We start from the raw sequence: 18,922 nt of genomic DNA on the forward strand, positions 1-18,922 counted from the left end.
TCAAAGATGCTATAGGATTTTTACAGGATGAAAATGATGAAATGGTAAGACAGGATGTTGAGAAGGCCGAACTTTTAAATTCCTATTTTGCATCTGTTTTCTCTCAGAAAGGAAATGTAACATCAACTGTGCTTCACTGTCCTATTAAGGGAATAGAAGAATCCAGGATATCTATAAACAGAAATATAGTGAGGATGCACTTAGCTAACCTAAATGAATTCAAGTCTCCAGGTCCAGATGCATTACACCCCAGAGTACTGAAGGAGATAGCAGAAGAAATTTTTGAACCCCTCTCCATAATCTTTGAAAATTCTTGGAGAACAGGAGAAGTCCCAGAAGACTGGAGAAGAGCAAATGTTGTTCCTATCTTCAAAAAGGGGAAGAAGGTGGACCCAGGCAACTATAGGCCGGTGAGTCTGACTTCTATACCAGGAAAGATCTTTGAGCAAATTATTAAACAACATGTATGTCAGTACCTGGATAAGAATGAAGTGGTTAAACAGAGTAAGCATGGGTTTGTAACTAATAAGTCATGTCAGACTAACTTAATTTCCTTCTATGACGGAATCACTGATTGGGTGGATCAAGGAAATGCTGTAGATATAGTATATCTTCTCGGAGGGGGGGATAGGGGGGGAAGGGGGGGGGGGTTTTGTTAATAAAAATTTATGATTATATGTGAACAACTGCTTGATGTCATATGATATACTTGTTATCATTTAATAAAAATTTATCTGATTAAAAAAAAAAGATAGTATATCTTGACTTCAGCAAAGCATTTGACAAAGTATCTCATACAATCCTTATTGAAAAAATGACTAAGTATGGAATGGACAAGGCAACTGTTAGGTGGATTCATAACTGGCTTAGTGATCGGACCCAAAGAGTGGTCGTAAATGGCTGCACATCCAGTTGGAAGAATGTCTCAAGTGGGGTACCACAAGGCTCTGTCCTGGGCCCTGTATTTTTCAACATCTTTATCAACGATTTAGATGAAGGAATTGAGGGTAAACAGATTAAAATTGCTGATGACACAAAGCTAGGAGGGATAGCTAATACTAGAGAAGAGAGAGAGGATTCAAAAAGATATAAATAAACTGGAGAAGTGGGCAGCAACTAACAGAATGGTTTTTAACAGGGAAAAATGCAAAGTACTACATCTGGGCAATAAAAATGAAAAAAGCATATACAGAATGGGAGGAATAGGGCTGAGCAACAGCACATGTGAAAAAGACTTGGGTATACTAATAGATCACAGACTGAATGAGTCAACAGTGTGATGCAGCAGCAAAAAAGGCAAGTGCAATTCTAGGATGTATTAACAGAAGCATACAGTCTAGATCACGTGAAGTCATTATTTCCCTCTACTCCTCTTTGGTCAGACCTCATCTGGAATATTGTGTTCAGTTTTGGGCACCACATTTTAAAAAAGACATCAACAAACTGGAGCAAGTTCAGAAAAGAGCGACCAGAATGGTGACCGGTCTGCAAACCCTGTCTTATGAGGAAAGGTTGCAGGATTTGGGAATGTTTAGCTTGCAAAAGAGAAGACTGAGAGGAGACTTAATAGCTGTCTACAAATATCTAAAGGGCTGTCACATTGTAGAAGGATCATTTTTATTCTCATTTGCACAAGGAAAGACTAGAAGCAATGGAATGAAACTGAATGGGAGGAGACACAGATTAGATATTAGTAAAAACTTTTTGACAGTTAGAGTGATCAATGAGTGGAACAAGCTGCCACGAGAAGTGGTGAGTTCTCCTTCAATGGAAGTCTTCAAACAGAGGCTGGACAGACATCTGACTGGAATGATTTAGCGAATCCTGCTTTGAGCAGGGGGTTGGACCAGATGGCCCAGGAGGTCCCTTCCAACTCTACGATTCTATGATTCTCTTGTGTGTCCTGGTGAGACCATGGCCAGTGAGGCCGAGGTTCTTGAACTGGGGGTGTCTGGGGAAAATTTTAGCTCTGCTCAAATGCGGGATCTTAAAAAGGGCATTCGAAAATGTGTCTGTGATAGATGGGGATGATCAAGGGTGAGGGGCTGACACCAGGTTGCCATACTTTGCCGTCACTGGTGAGTTACTGTGTTGGGTGACCACACTTGAGGGTAGGGGAGATAGTGGAACAGCTGTTGGTTCCAGGTCCTTACCAATGAAAGGTTTTAGACATGGCCCATTCACATGTTTTGGGGGGACGTGGGGGTAGAGAAAATGCAGGAGAAGAATGATGCAGAGTTTCTATTGGCTGGGGTGTTACCGGGAGACCCTAAGTTATTTGTAGGTGCAGCCCCACCTGCCAGATAACTGCTCAATCGTCTCTCTTACGAAGTCCCCTAGTTCCGTTACCCGTGATAGTTCCCATTTGAGAAGATTGCCATGGATCTTGTGGGTCTGCTAGTTAAATCTGCACAAGGGCATCAATACATCTTGGTGTTCATGGAATATGCGACCTGGTATCCTGAAGCAGTACCACTAAGAAACACTTCGGCCAAGAGTATCGCCCAGGAACTTGTCCATATTTTTGCATGGACAGGTCTGCCAAAGGAGATTTTGACAGACCAGGGAACCCCTTTCATGAGCAAAGTAATGAGGGAGTTGTGTAAGGTCCTTCAGATTGCCCAGCCGCGAACCTCAGTTAGTCATCCGCAGACAGGCAGCCTAGTAGAGCGCTTCAATAAGACCTTAAAGGCGATGTTCAAGAAGGTCATTGAGAAGAACGGTCGATACTGGGACGATCTGTTAACGTTACTGCTTTTCTCAGAGAAGTTCCTCAAGCCTCTACTGGCTTCCTGCCATTCCATCTCCTTTATGGTTGACATCTCCAAGGAAGCCGAAGTCACGCCACACTGGAGCGTCATAGTAACCCAGTTACAGGAGAAAATGGCGAAAGTAATGCTGATCGTGAAGGAGCATCTTTTCCAGGCATAGGAGACACAGGCAAGGCTGAGGCATCCTAGTGCTTATTCCCTTGACTAGCAAGTTCCTAGCCAAGTGACAAGGCCCATAGGAGGTGGTAGAAAAGCTCAGCGAAGTGAATTACAAGGTACACTAGCCATGTCGAAAAAAGATGCACCAAATGTACCATGTGAATTTGCTCAAGCCATGGCTAGATCGTGAGTCACTGGAAACCCCTTGCCTGAGAGCCTATCCCAGAGCCACAGTGGACGATGTCACTGTTGCAGAGACTTTAATGCCGGCCCAGAGACAACAGTGTTGGTAACTGTTGCATCAGAATCGTGAAATGTTCTCTGAGTTGCCATGGCATACACAGGTGGTGGAGCATGACATGTTGACAGAACCGCATGTAAGGGTGAACCTAAGGCCCTATAGAAATCCCAAAGCATGTCGATCGGTAATGGCAAATGAGGTGAAGAGGATGTTAGACCTCTGGGTAATTGATGAGTTGAAAAGAGGATGGTTGAGTCCCATTGTCCTCGTGCCAAAGGCCGACGGTGAGTGGCAGTTTTGCAAAGACTACCAGGCTGAATGAGGTCTCCAAATGTGATGCGTATCCAATGCCCCGTGTGGACGAACTCTTTGAGAGACTAGGAACCGCGGGGTACATTACAGCCCTCGACTTGATGAAGGGCTACTGGGAGATCCCAATATCCCAAAGTGTCAAAGAAAAGACTGCCTTCTCAACCCCTGATGGGTGTTTCCAGTACACCAGCATGTCCTTTGGACTGCAGGGGGCTCCAGCATCCTTCCAGAGGGCTATGGATCGAGTCCTAGCTCCGCATAAGAAATATGCCGTGGCCTACCTAGATGACATTGACTTGTAAAGTACTGGAGGGGGATATATGTCAATACGCTTAATGGCGTCAGTGATGTGAAACCCAGAGTATTTTCCTCCACTACACTAAGTGCCGTGAGGGGTTAAGTTAATTTTCATAATGGGCTGGCTTTTATGTGGACATCCATAGAGTGGGTGGGATGATGTCAAACTTATCTCCAACCAAGGGTGTGGTCTGGGGCTTAAATAGCTGGCCTCCAGAGGCAGTCCTTCAGCAGGACTGGAGAGGACCTCCAGTGGTTTGTGGCCTGAGGAGGAAAGGCAACCTGTGTTGCTTCAGAGCGGGCTGCTACCCGTGAATGTATTGACTGTGTTGCAGCATTTTGTTTTCTTTGTTTTTTTCCAGTTTTTGCCTGAAAGGCTGTTTTTTACTTTAACTTTGGTTTATACCGCCATATAAAACGCCATTTAAACCAACTGAAAATTTAAAGACGGTGTTCCTGTTTTTCTACCTCTGTGTACTGCTGAGTAAGGCCTGTTTCACATTTCCGTTTTTTGACGTCAGTCAAAATCCGCCACTTTTAGAAAAAAACGGATCCGCCCCTTTTTTTGGCAGATCTGTTTTTTCCCCCATAAACTTACATTAGCGGCGGATTTTGACTGACGGTCATCTATCTGATCCGTTTTTTGACGGATCCGTCAGAATTCTAGTGGCTCCCGGGCGAAGGAGACGGACTCTGAAACGATTTTTCGGAGTGACTGTCCGCTATTTTGTATTGCGCATGCCCATTAGATTTGCTCTGGCAGGGATTTTAACCCTGAATAGTGTTTCGGTAAGGCCATGAAGATGAAGGAAAAAAAAAATCTCTCTCTATATCTCTCTCTATATCTCTCTCTATATCTCTCTCTATATCTCTCTCTATATCTCTCTCTATATCTCTCTCTATATCTCTCTCTATCTCTATCTCTCTCTAGATCTCTAGATCTCTCTCTAGATCTCTCTCTAGATCTCTCTCTAGATCTCTCGATCTCTCTCTCGATCTCTCTCTAGATCTCTCGATCTCTCTCTATCTCTCTCTATCTCTCTCTATCTCTCTCTATCTCTCTCTATCTCTCTCTATCTCTCTCTATCTCTCTCTCTATCTCTCTCTATCTCTCTCTATCTCTCTCTATCTCTCTCTATCTCTCTCTATCTCTCTCTATCTCTCTCTATCTCTCTCTATCTCTCTCTATCTCTCTCTATCTCTCTCTATCTCTCTCTATCTCTCTCTATCTCTCTCTATCTCTCTCTATCTCTCTCTATCTCTCTCTATCTCTCTCTATCTCTCTCTATCTCTCTCTATCTCTCTCTATCTCTCTCTATCTCTCTCTATCTCTCTCTATCTCTCTCTATCTCTCTCTATCTCTCTCTATCTCTCTCTATCTCTCTCTATCTCTCTCTATCTCTCTCTATCTCTCTCTATCTCTCTCTATCTCTCTCTATCTCTCTCTATCTCTCTCTATCTCTCTCTATCTCTCTCTATCTCTCTCTGTCGATCTCGATGTCGATCTCGATGTCGATGTCGATGTCGATGTCGATGTCGATGTCGATCTCGATGTCGATCTCGATGTCGATCTCGATGTCGATCTCGATGTCGATCTCGATGTCGATCTCGATGTCGATCTCGATGTCGATCTCGATGTCGATCTCGATGTCGATCTCGATGTCGATCTCGATGTCGATCTCGATGTCGATCTCGATGTCGATCTCGATGTCGATCTCGATGTCGATCTCGATGTCGATCTCGATGTCGATCTCGATGTCGATCTCGATGTCGATCTCGATGTCGATCTCGATGTCGATCTCGATGTCGATCTCGATGTCGATCTCGATGTCGATCTCGATGTCGATCTCGATGTCGATCTCGATGTCGATCTCGATGTCGATCTCGATGTCGATCTCGATGTCGATCTCGATGTCGATCTCGATGTCGATCTCGATGTCGATCTCGATGTCGATCTCGATGTCGATCTCGATGTCGATCTCGATGTCGATCTCGATGTCGATCTCGATGTCGATCTCGATGTCGATCTCGATGTCGATCTCGATGTCGATCTCGATGTCGATCTCGATGTCGATCTCGATGTCGATCTCGATGTCGATCTCGATGTCGATCTCGATGTCGATCTCGATGTCGATCTCGATGTCGATCTCGATGTCGATCTCGATGTCGATCTCGATGTCGATCTCGATGTCGATCTCGATGTCGATCTCGATGTCGATCTCGATGTCGATCTCGATGTCGATCTCGATGTCGATCTCGATGTCGATCTCGATGTCGATCTCGATGTCGATCTCGATGTCGATCTCGATGTCGATCTCGATGTCGATCTCGATGTCGATCTCGATGTCGATCTCGATGTCGATCTCGATGTCGATCTCGATGTCGATCTCGATGTCGATCTCGATGTCGATCTCGATGTCGATCTCGATGTCGATCTCGATGTCGATCTCGATGTCGATCTCGATGTCGATCTCGATGTCGATCTCGATGTCGATCTCGATGTCGATCTCGATGTCGATCTCGATGTCGATCTCGATGTCGATCTCGATGTCGATCTCGATGTCGATCTCGATGTCGATCTCGATGTCGATCTCGATGTCGATCTCGATGTCGATCTCGATGTCGATCTCGATGTCGATCTCGATGTCGATCTCGATGTCGATCTCGATGTCGATCTCGATGTCGATCTCGATGTCGATCTCGATGTCGATCTCGATGTCGATCTCGATGTCGATCTCGATGTCGATCTCGATGTCGATCTCGATGTCGATCTCGATGTCGATCTCGATGTCGATCTCGATGTCGATCTCGATGTCGATCTCGATGTCGATCTCGATGTCGATCTCGATGTCGATCTCGATGTCGATCTCGATGTCGATCTCGATGTCGATCTCGATGTCGATCTCGATGTCGATCTCGATGTCGATCTCGATGTCGATCTCGATGTCGATCTCGATGTCGATCTCGATGTCGATCTCGATGTCGATCTCGATGTCGATCTCGATGTCGATGTCGATGTCGATCTCGATGTCGATCTCTCTGTCGATGTCGATCTCTCTGTCGATGTCGATCTCTCTGTCGATGTCGATCTCTCTGTCGATGTCGATCTCTCTGTCGATGTCGATCTCTCTGTCGATGTCGATCTCTCTGTCGATGTCGATCTCTCTGTCGATGTCGATCTCTCTGTCGATCTCTCTCTCTCTGTCGATCTCTCTCTCTCTGTCGATCTCTCTCTCTCTGTCGAGATCTCTCTCTCTCTGTCGAGATCTCTCTCTCTCTGTCGAGATCTCTCTCTCTCGATCTCTCTCGATCTCTCTCGATCTCTCGATCTCTCTCGATCTCTCGATCTCTCTCGATCTCTCTCGATCTCTCTCGATCTCTCTCGATCTCTCTCGATCTCTCTCGATCTCTCTCGATCTCTCTCGATCTCTCTCGATCTCTCTCGAGATCTCTCTCTCTCTCTCTGTCGATCTCTCTCTCTCTCTCTGTCGATCTCTCTCTCTGTCGATCTCTCTCTCTGTCGATCTCTCTCTCGATCTCTCTCTCGATCTCTCGATCTCTCTCTCTCTCTCTCTGTCGAGATCTCTCTCTCTCTGTCGATCTCTCTCTCTCTCTGTCGATCTCTCTCTGTCGAGATCTCTCTCTCTCTCTGTCGAGATCTCTCGATCTCGTGATCTCTCGATCTCTCTCTCTGTCGATCTCTCTCTCTGTCGATCTCTCTCTCTCTGTCGATCTCTCTCTCTCTGTCGATCTCTCTCTGTCGATCTCTCTCTGTCGAGATCTCTCTGTCGAGATCTCTCGATCTCGTGATCTCTCGATCTCTCTCTCTGTCGATCTCTCTCTCTGTCGATCTCTCTCTCTCTGTCGATCTCTCTCTCTCTGTCGATCTCTCTCTGTCGATCTCTCTCTGTCGAGATCTCTCTGTCGAGATCTCTCTCTCTCTCTGTCGAGATCTCTCTCTCTCTCTGTCGAGATCTCTCTCTCTCTCTGTCGAGATCTCTCGATCTCGAGATCTCGAGATCTCTGTCGATCTCTCGATCTCTCGATCTCTCGATCTCTCGATCTCTCGATCTCTCGATCTCTCGATCTCTCGATCTCTCGATCTCTCGATCTCTCGATCTCTCGATCTCTCTGTCGATCTCTCTCTCTCTGTCGATCTCTCTCTGTCGATCTCTCTCTGTCGATCTCTCTCTGTCGATCTCTCTCTGTCGATCTCTCTCTCTCTGTCGATCTCTCTCTGTCGATCTCTCTCTCTCTGTCGATCTCTCTCTCTGTCGATCTCTCTCTCTCTGTCGATCTCTCTCTCTGTCGATCTCTCTCTCTGTCGATCTCTCTCTGTCGATCTCTCTCTCTCTGTCGATCTCTCTCTGTCGATCTCTCTCTCTCTGTCGATCTCTCTCTCTCTGTCGATCTCTCTCTCTCTGTCGATCTCTCTCTGTCGATCTCTCTCTGTCGATCTCTCTCTCTCTGTCGATCTCTCTCTGTCGATCTCTCTCTGTCGATCTCTCTCTGTCGATCTCTCTCTGTCGATCTCTCTCTGTCGATCTCTCTCTGTCGATCTCTCTCTCTCTGTCGATCTCTCTCTGTCGATCTCTCTCTCTGTCGATCTCTCTCTCTGTCGATCTCTCTCTGTCGATCTCTCTCTCTGTCGATCTCTCTCTCTCTGTCGATCTCTCTCTGTCGATCTCTCTCTGTCGATCTCTCTCTGTCGATCTCTCTGTCGATCTCTCTCTCTCTGTCGATCTCTCTCTGTCGATCTCTCTCTGTCGATCTCTCTCTGTCGATCTCTCTCTCTCTGTCGATCTCTCTCTGTCGATCTCTCTCTGTCGATCTCTCTCTGTCGATCTCTCTCTGTCGATCTCTCTCTCTCTGTCGATCTCTCTCTGTCGATCTCTCTCTGTCGATCTCTCTCTGTCGATCTCTCTCTCTCTGTCGATCTCTCTCTCTCTGTCGATCTCTCTCTGTCGATCTCTCTCTGTCGATCTCTCTCTGTCGATCTCTCTCTGTCGATCTCTCTCTGTCGATCTCTCTCTGTCGATCTCTCTCTGTCGATCTCTCTCTGTCGATCTCTCTCTGTCGATCTCTCTCTGTCGATCTCTCTCTGTCGATCTCTCTCTGTCGATCTCTCTCTGTCGATCTCTCTCTGTCGATCTCTCTCTGTCGATCTCTCTCTGTCGATCTCTCTCTCTCTCTCTGTCGATCTCTCTCTCTCTCTCTGTCGATCTCTCTCTCTCTCTCTGTCGATCTCTCTCTGTCGATCTCTCGATCTCTCTCTGTCGAGATCTCTCTCTCTCTCTGTCGAGATCTCTCTCTCTCTCTGTCGAGATCTCTCTCTCTCTCTGTCGAGATCTCTCGATCTCTCGATCTCTCGATCTCTCGATCTCTCGATCTCTCGATATCTCTCTCGATCTCTCGATATCTCTCTCGATCTCTCGATATCTCTCTCGATCTCTGTCGAGATCTCTCTCGATCTCTGTCGAGATCTCTCTCGATCTCTGTCGAGATCTCTCTCGATCTCTGTCGAGATCTCTCTCGATCTCTGTCGATATCTCTCTCTCTCTCTGTCGATCTCTCTCGATCTCTCTCTCGATCTCTCGATCTCTCGATCTCTCGATCTCTCGATCTCTCGATATCTCTCTCGATCTCTCGATATCTCTCTCGATCTCTCGATATCTCTCTCGATCTCTCGATATCTCTCTCGATCTCTGTCGATCTCTCTCTCTCTGTCGATCTCTCTCTCTGTCGATCTCTCTCTCTCTGTCGATCTCTCTCTCTGTCGATCTCTCTCTCTGTCGATCTCTCTCTGTCGATCTCTCTCTCTCTGTCGATCTCTCTCTGTCGATCTCTCTCTCTCTGTCGATCTCTCTCTCTCTGTCGATCTCTCTCTGTCGATCTCTCTCTGTCGATCTCTCTCTGTCGATCTCTCTCTGTCGATCTCTCTCTGTCGATCTCTCTCTGTCGATCTCTCTCTCTCTGTCGATCTCTCTCTGTCGATCTCTCTCTCTGTCGATCTCTCTCTCTGTCGATCTCTCTCTGTCGATCTCTCTCTCTGTCGATCTCTCTCTCTCTGTCGATCTCTCTCTGTCGATCTCTCTCTGTCGATCTCTCTCTGTCGATCTCTCTGTCGATCTCTCTCTCTCTGTCGATCTCTCTCTGTCGATCTCTCTCTGTCGATCTCTCTCTGTCGATCTCTCTCTCTCTGTCGATCTCTCTCTCTCTGTCGATCTCTCTCTGTCGATCTCTCTCTGTCGATCTCTCTCTGTCGATCTCTCTCTCTCTGTCGATCTCTCTCTGTCGATCTCTCTCTGTCGATCTCTCTCTGTCGATCTCTCTCTCTCTGTCGATCTCTCTCTGTCGATCTCTCTCTGTCGATCTCTCTCTGTCGATCTCTCTCTGTCGATCTCTCTCTGTCGATCTCTCTCTGTCGATCTCTCTCTGTCGATCTCTCTCTGTCGATCTCTCTCTGTCGATCTCTCTCTGTCGATCTCTCTCTGTCGATCTCTCTCTGTCGATCTCTCTCTGTCGATCTCTCTCTGTCGATCTCTCTCTGTCGATCTCTCTCTCTCTCTCTGTCGATCTCTCTCTCTCTCTCTGTCGATCTCTCTCTCTCTCTCTGTCGATCTCTCTCTGTCGATCTCTCGATCTCTCTCTGTCGAGATCTCTCTCTCTCTCTGTCGAGATCTCTCTCTCTCTCTGTCGAGATCTCTCTCTCTCTCTGTCGAGATCTCTCGATCTCTCGATCTCTCGATCTCTCGATCTCTCGATCTCTCGATATCTCTCTCGATCTCTCGATATCTCTCTCGATCTCTCGATATCTCTCTCGATCTCTGTCGAGATCTCTCTCGATCTCTGTCGAGATCTCTCTCGATCTCTGTCGAGATCTCTCTCGATCTCTGTCGATATCTCTCTCTCTCTCTGTCGATCTCTCTCGATCTCTCTCTCGATCTCTCGATCTCTCGATCTCTCGATCTCTCGATCTCTCGATATCTCTCTCGATCTCTCGATATCTCTCTCGATCTCTCGATATCTCTCTCGATCTCTCGATATCTCTCTCGATCTCTGTCGAGATCTCTCTCGATCTCTGTCGAGATCTCTCTCGATCTCTGTCGAGATCTCTCTCGATCTCTGTCGAGATCTCTCTCGATCTCTGTCGAGATCTCTCTCGATCTCTGTCGAGATCTCTCTCGATCTCTGTCGAGATCTCTCTCGATCTCTGTCGAGATCTCTCTCGATCTCTGTCGAGATCTCTCTCGATCTCTGTCGAGATCTCTCTCGATCTCTGTCGAGATCTCTCTCGATCTCTGTCGAGATCTCTCTCGATCTCTGTCGAGATCTCTCTCGATCTCTGTCGAGATCTCTCTCGATCTCTGTCGAGATCTCTCTCGATCTCTGTCGAGATCTCTCTCGATCTCTGTCGAGATCTCTCTCGATCTCTGTCGAGATCTCTCTCGATCTCTGTCGAGATCTCTCTCGATCTCTGTCGAGATCTCTCTCGATCTCTGTCGAGATCTCTCGATCTGTCGAGATCTCTCGATCTGTCGAGATCTCTCGATCTCTCTCTCTCTGTCGATCTCTCTCGATCTCTCTGTCGATCTCTCTCGATCTCTCTGTCGATCTCTCTCGATCTCTCTGTCGATCTCTCTCGATCTCTCTGTCGATCTCTCTCGATCTCTCTGTCGAGATCTCTCTCTCTCTGTCGAGATCTCTCTCTCTCTGTCGAGATCTCTCTCTCTCTGTCGAGATCTCTCTCTCTCTGTCGAGATCTCTCTCTCTCTGTCGAGATCTCTCTCGATCTCTCGATCTCTCTCGATCTCTCTGTCGATCTCTCTCGATCTCTCTGTCGATCTCTCTCGATCTCTCTGTCGATCTCTCTCGATCTCTCTGTCGAGATCTCTCTCTCTCTGTCGAGATCTCTCTCTCTCTGTCGAGATCTCTCTCTCTCTGTCGAGATCTCTCTCTCTCTGTCGAGATCTCTCTCTCTCTGTCGAGATCTCTCTCTCTCGATCTCTCGATCTCTCTCGATCTCTCGATCTCTCTCGATCTCTCTCGATCTCTCTCGATCTCTCTCGATCTCTCTCGATCTCTCTCGATCTCTCTCGATCTCTCTCGATCTCTCTCGATCTCTCTCGATCTCTCTCGATCTCTCTCGATCTCTCTCTCTCTCTCTGTCGAGATCTCTCTCTCTCTCTCTGTCGAGATCTCTCTCTCTCTCTCTGTCGAGATCTCTCTCTCTCTCTCTGTCGAGATCTCTCTCTCTCTCTCTCTGTCGAGATCTCTCTCTCTCTCTCTCTGTCGAGATCTCTCGATCTGTCGAGATCTCTCTCTGTCGAGATCTCTCGATCTGTCGAGATCTGTCGAGATCTCTCGATCTCTCTCTCTCTCTCTCTGTCGATCTCTCTCTCTCTCTGTCGATCTCTCTCTCTCTCTGTCGATCTCTCTCTCTCTCTGTCGATCTCTCTCTCTCTCTCTGTCGATCTCTCTCTCTCTCTCTGTCGATCTCTCTCTCTGTCGATCTCTCTCTCTGTCGATCTCTCTCTCGATCTCTCTCTCGATCTCTCTCTCGATCTCTCGATCTCTCTCGATCTCTCGATCTCTCTCTCGATCTCTCGATCTCTCTCGATCTCTCGATCTCTCTCTGTCGATCTCTCTCGATCTCTCTCGATCTCTCTCGATCTCTCTCTCTCTCTCTCGATCTCTCTCGATCTCTCTCTCTCTCTGTCGATCTCTCTCGATCTCTCTCTCGATCTCTCTCTCGATCTCTCGATCTCTGTCGATCTCTCGATCTCTCTCTGTCGATCTCTCTGTCGATCTCTCTCTGTCGATCTCTCTCTGTCGATCTCTCTCTGTCGATCTCTCTCTGTCGATCTCTCTCTGTCGATCTCTCTCGATCTCTCTCGATCTCTCTCGATCTCTCTCGATCTCTCGATCTCTCTGTCGATCTCTCGATCTCTCTCGATCTCTCTCGATCTCTCTCTGTCGATCTCTCTCGATCTCTCTCTGTCGATCTCTCTCTCTCTCTGTCGATCTCTCTCTCTCTCTCTGTCGATCTCTCTCTCTGTCGATCTCTCTCTCTCTCTGTCGATCTCTCTCTCTCTCTGTCGATCTCTCTCTCTCTGTCGATCTCTCTCTCTCTCTGTCGATCTCTCTCTCTCTCTCTCTCTCTCTCTCTCTCTCTGTCGATCTCTCTCTGTCGATCTCTCTCTGTCGATCTCTCTCTGTCGATCTCTCTCTGTCGATCTCTCTCTGTCGAGATCTCTCTCTCTCTCTGTCGAGATCTCTCGATCTCGAGATCTCTCTCTCTCTCTGTCGATCTCTCTCTCTCTGTCGATCTCTCTCTCTCTGTCGATCTCTCTCTCTCTCTGTCGATCTCTCTCTCTCTCTGTCGATCTCTCTCTCTCTCTGTCGATCTCTCTCTGTCGAGATCTCTCTCTCTCTCTGTCGAGATCTCTCGATCTCGTGATCTCTCGATCTCTCTCTCTGTCGATCTCTCTCTCTGTCGATCTCTCTCTCTCTGTCGATCTCTCTCTCTCTGTCGATCTCTCTCTGTCGATCTCTCTCTGTCGATCTCTCTCTGTCGAGATCTCTCTGTCGAGATCTCTCTCTCTCTCTGTCGAGATCTCTCTCTCTCTCTGTCGAGATCTCTCTCTCTCTCTGTCGAGATCTCTCTCTCTCTCTGTCGAGATCTCTCGATCTCGAGATCTCGAGATCTCTCTGTCGATCTCTCGATCTCTCGATCTCTCTCTCGATCTCTCTCTCTCTCTCTCTCTCTCTGTCGATCTCTCTCTCTCTCTCTCTCTCTCTGTCGATCTCTCTCTCTCTCTCTCTCTCTCTCTCTGTCGATCTCTCTCTCTCTCTCTCTCTGTCGATCTCTCTCTCTCTCTCTCTCTCTCTCTCTGTCGATCTCTCTCTCTCTCTCTGTCGATCTCTCTCTCTCTCTCTGTCGAGATCTCTCGATCTGTCGAGATCTCTCGATCTGTCGATCTCTCTCTCTCTCTCTCGATCTGTCGATCTCTCTCTCTCTCTCTCGATCTGTCGATCTCTCTCTCTCTCTCTCGATCTGTCGATCTCTCTCTCTCGATCTGTCGATCTCTCTCTCTCTCTCTCTCGATCTGTCGATCTCTCTCTCTCGATCTGTCGATCTCTCTCTCTCTCTCTCTCGATCTGTCGATCTCTCTCTCTCTCTCTCTCTCTCTCGATCTGTCGATCTCTCTCTCTCTCTCTCTCGATCTGTCGATCTCTCTCTCTCTCTCTCTCTCTCGATCTGTCGATCTCTCTCTCTCTCTCTCTCTCTCGATCTGTCGATCTCTCTCTCTCTCTCTCTCTCTCTCGATCTGTCGATCTCTCTCTCTCTCTCTCTCTCTCGATCTGTCGATCTCTCTCTCTCTCTCTCTCGATCTGTCGATCTCTCTCTCTCTCTCTCTCGATCTGTCGATCTCTCTCTCTCTCTCTCTCGATCTGTCGATCTCTCTCTCTCTCTCTCTGTCGATCTCTCTCTCTCTCTCTCTGTCGATCTCTCTCTCTCTCTCTGTCGATCTCTCTCTCTCTCTCTCTCTGTCGAGATCTCTCGATCTCGAGATCTCTCTCTCTCTGTCGAGATCTCTCGATCTCGAGATCTCTCTCTCTCTCTGTCGAGATCTCTCGATCTCGTGATCTCTCGATCTCTCTCTCTGTCGATCTCTCTCTTTCTCTCTCTGTCGATCTCTCTCTCTGTCGATCTCTCGATCTCTCTCTGTCGAGATCTCTCTCTGTCGAGATCTCTCTCTGTCGAGATCTCTCTCTGTCGAGATCTCTCTCTGTCGAGATCTCGAGATCTCGAGATCTCTCGATCTCTCTGTCGATCTCTCTCTCTCTCTCTCTCTCTCTCTGTCGATCTCTCTCTCTCTCTCTGTCGATCTCTCTCTCTCTCTCTCTGTCGATCTCTCTCTCTCTCTCTCTGTCGATCTCTCTCTCTCTCTCTCTCTCTGTCGATGTCGATCTCTCTCTCTCTCTGTCGATGTCGATCTCTCTCTCTCTCTGTCGATGTCGATCTCTCCATCTTATGACACACTGGCCCAATCCCCAATATAGTGACCTGTGCTTTCCTTCTGGTTGCCAGTAGCCGTTTCTGTACTCATTATCCTGCTTCCTCTTCTCATGTGGCTTATTGTGTAGGAGCGCCCTGTATCACTGAAGAAGTCGTATCTAACCCGGACACCCCCCACCGTTACCAGAGTAGAAGGCATCAGGTTGCCTCCTGCTGATTCTCCTGCAATGGATGTTCTTCCTGACTATTCTCCAGGATCTAAGGATGAATTGGCAAATCTTTCCCCAATGACCCAGCCCCACAAACTGCAATTGGCGTTCTCCTCACAAGAGAATCCTGGGAGGAAACTACAGCACCTCCAAGCCAAAGTGGGTCAGCGTCTGGTCACACTAAATCCAGCATGGCTGGAGAGATGTGAGCGGCAACTGGGGAGAGAACAGTGCACGTATGTAGGGAGCGGGGACGGGAAAGGCCAAAAATCCAAACCTCCTAACAGGTCATCACTAGATCGAGCAAGGTCCCCATGCGGTGTCAATCCAGAGCAGGGGATGCTGGTATCACCAAAGCAGACGGCTCCTACCCTGCAAAGAATGGCAGACTGGCAGGACACACAGACTGTGCAAGAGAGGGTCCACAAGATAAAGGAGCCGGCAACCACTGATGAGTCATCCACAAAGAGCTATGTCCCAAATAAGATGAAATCCAGCCCTGAGCCTAGTGAGTTGCCTTCAGGGGCAGCACATCGAGAGTCATCAGAAAGCTGCAAAGCTGAAGACAATGGTAGAACCATGGAAAAGAGACTGAGACACACCCTTACAGATTCAGAGTCTGAGGAACACAAATGTCATGTAAAAGACAGCAAGAGGCCCTCAAAGAAGGTCAAGACTAGTGGAAAATACCTAGACGATCCTCTAATGGTTACCGCCCAAGACACTGAAAACCTTCTGGGTGAAGTGATGGATGAACTGGGAACCATGCACAGTGTCACTAGAAGCACCACAAAGATTCCCGGGTATGTACCCAGAGCCACACTTCTTTCATATCTGCCCTTCTCGCGTCACAATATTGTCATGTCTTCACAGGTCACTGCAAAAACGGTCTGGGAACTATGTACGGATAAATCTGAAGAAGAAGTCTTTTATCAAAGGGTTTGCACTAAATGGACATAGGTTGAGAAAACAGGTAAGATGGGCGCTGGAGGCCCCGCTCTTCTGTCGTGCATCTTTTCCCTTCTATTTTGTTTCTTCTTTTCTCTGCCCCTCGTCCTCCGGTTTGTCCTTTTCTGGTTTGCCGTTTTCTTGCTGATCATCTTACATGGCATGTGGTCACCGGTGAAAGTTTTTCTTTAAGATGTGGAAGCAGAAGTGGCAGAAGAAAGGGGAGCAGTTTGGAGGAGGTGGGAGACCCTTTAGCCGCAATGAGGATAATTGCTTCCGTTGTGGTCAGCTTGGACACTGGGCCTCACAGTGTCCTGGGAGAGGTAAAAGGAGCCGCTGAGATTCCTCAACTCCTTCCACATCTCTGGTTGATTATTACGGTGGACAAGGGACATAAGAATCTTTCTTAATCCTTCCATAGGAGTCCCACTGCCCCGGGAGTCAGACGCCACAGTGGAGGAGGAGGATATCGTGCTGCCAACATTAGAAGAGGTGGCGCTTAAGACGAACACTCAGCTACAACCGGAACCTGGTATCTTGACGTCCTTTGTATTAATATGGAGGAACGGGGACCCCCCGTGCCTTATGTGTGATCATTGCCCCTGTACTGATGTTGGAGACCCTTCACCTCGTCATGTGTAATGTGTGATCACTGCTCCTGTACTGATGTGGAGACCCCTCAACTCGTCATGTGTAATGTGTGATCACTGCTTCTATACTGATGTGGGGACCCCTCACCTCATCGTGTGTAATGTGTGATCACTGCTCCTGTACTGATGTGGGGACCCCTCACCTCGTCGTGTGTAATGTGTGATCACTGCTCCTGTACTGATGTGGGGACCCCTCACCTCGTCGTGTGTAATGTGTGATCACTGCTCCTGTACTGATGTGGGGACCCCTCACCTCGTCGTGTGTAATGTGTGATCACTGCTCCTGTACTGATGTGTGGACCCCTCACCTCGTCATGTGTAATGTGTGATCACTGCTCCTGTACTGATGTTGGAGACCCCTCACCTCATCATGTGTAATGTGTGATCACTGCTCCTGTACTGATGTTGGAGACCCCTCACCTCATCATGTGTAATGTGTGATCACTGCTCTTGTACCGATGTGGGGACCCCTCACCTCGTCATGTGTATTGTGTGATCACTGCTCCTGTACTGATGTGGGGACCCCTCACCTCGTCATGTGTGATCACTGCTCCTGTACTGATGTGGGGACTCCTCACCTCGTCATGTGTAATGTGTGGTCACTGCTCCTGTACTGATGTGGGGACCTGTTATGAATGGGTCACCGAGGAGAAAAAAGCAAAACAAGCTAAGTCACAGAAAACCAGAGAGGTTGGTAACTATGCAGATTGCAGATCCCTGATCCTACCACACAACTAGCAGCAGCCGTGGAGTGTACCTACGATGTTCCTAGACGCTTTGTCACAGCCGGAGGACTAAATAAGCCTGAAGCATGAAAAGGGGAAAACTAACTGCCCCAGAGCAGACCCCAAAGGAATAGATAGCTCCCACACATGTATTGACGGTGAAACAAGATGAAGGCACAAACACAGGCAGGAAAATAGGCTGAGCAAACGATGGGGCCCAAACTAACTAGAAAGGAAAGACACTGTCTGCAACCTGCAAAAAACCCTACAAAAATAATGTCCAACACTTCTGATAGCAAAATTAACCCTGAAGTCACTAGACTTCTCCCACTATATCAGCACTCTGAAATATTCTGAGACAGAGCAAAAAGAGACCAAACTAGTAAGGGACAAAAAGCAAATTGGCAAAATACTTATAAATAAGAGTGGAAATTCAGCACAGCCCCCAGCCGGGGCTGGCTGACCACACAAAAAAACTGAATAGAACCAACAAAATCAAGTGTGAACATTAGCAGAAAAATTTAGCTTTAGATGACTGGAACAGAGCTGAAAACCAAGAGCTGACAAGCCAGAAGGAATCACCAGCAACTGAATAGGGCGTCGGCTGTCTTAGGAGGGGTCACCGAACCCTCATCCACGCCACCAGGCCGATCAGGATGGGCCCGGTGAAAGCACGAACCAATCTATTGGCATGAATATCGGAGGCAGAGACCCAAGAATTATCCTCCTGACCATAACCCTTCCATTTGACCAAATACTGGAGTCTCCGTCTAACCAAACGAGAATCCAATATTTTCTCTACCTCATATTCCACATTGCCTTCAACCAACACAGGGTCAGGAGGTGCTGCCATAGGAACCACTGGCTCAACAAACCTCTTCAACAGAGATTTGTGAAATACGTTATGGATCTTGAACGTAACTGGAAGAGCCAATCGAAACGAAACAGGATTAAGAATTTCCAAAATCTTATAAGGACCAATAAATCTTGGCTTAAATTTAGGAGATGCAACCTTCATAGGAATATTCTTAGACGACAACCAAACCATATCATCCCACTTTAAACCGGGGACCAATTGTCCTATGCCAGTTGGAAAATCGCTGGGCCTTTTTCTGAGAGAGTGACAACTTATCCACCACTTGGTCCCCCATATCTGCTGCATTCTCTTAACCACAGTGTCCACATCTGGGAAGGACGAAGATTCCACTTGCCCTGAAGAGAATCGAGGATGAAACCCAAAATTACAGAAAAAGGGTGACATCAAAGTGGCAGAACCAGCTCTATTGTTCAGTGCGAATTCGGCCAAGGGCAAAAATGAGACCCAATCATCCTGATCAGCAGATATAAAACATCTCAAATAAGACTCCACGGTCTGGTTTGTTCTCTCAGTCTGTCCATTGGTCTGGGGATGAAACGCGGAGGAGAAGGATAACTGAATTCCCAGTTTGGAACAAAAGGCTTTCCAGACTCTGGAAACAAACTGGACTCTGTCGGACACAATGTTCTCAGGAATCCCATGTAACCGAACCACCTGTTGTAAAAACAAGGGCACTAACTCAGCGGAAGATGGCAACTTTGGGAGTGGTA

The 18,922-nt window shown here is 47.7% G+C and overlaps 1 protein-coding gene across 5 annotated transcripts in view; it reads left to right on the plus strand.

Annotated features, from left to right (window-relative positions):
• The window catches only part of RECQL4 (RecQ like helicase 4), a 268,983-nt gene that overhangs the window by 55,166 nt on the left and 194,895 nt on the right, over nucleotides 1-18,922 (plus strand). For all 5 annotated transcript variants that reach the window (XM_073563098.1, XM_073563093.1, XM_073563095.1 and 2 more), the window contains 4 exons: nucleotides 14,932-15,815; nucleotides 15,886-15,985; nucleotides 16,154-16,283; nucleotides 16,382-16,492. In XM_073563098.1, the coding sequence (XP_073419199.1) occupies nucleotides 14,932-15,815; nucleotides 15,886-15,985; nucleotides 16,154-16,283; nucleotides 16,382-16,492 (1,225 nt within the window). The remainder of the gene's footprint in view (nucleotides 1-14,931; nucleotides 15,816-15,885; nucleotides 15,986-16,153; nucleotides 16,284-16,381; nucleotides 16,493-18,922) is intronic.

This window comes from Dendrobates tinctorius, unplaced genomic scaffold, assembly GCF_039654945.1.
Source record: "Dendrobates tinctorius isolate UK_male_01 unplaced genomic scaffold, ASM3965494v1 ptg000378l, whole genome shotgun sequence".
Classification (NCBI taxonomy): domain Eukaryota; kingdom Metazoa; phylum Chordata; class Amphibia; order Anura; family Dendrobatidae; genus Dendrobates; species Dendrobates tinctorius.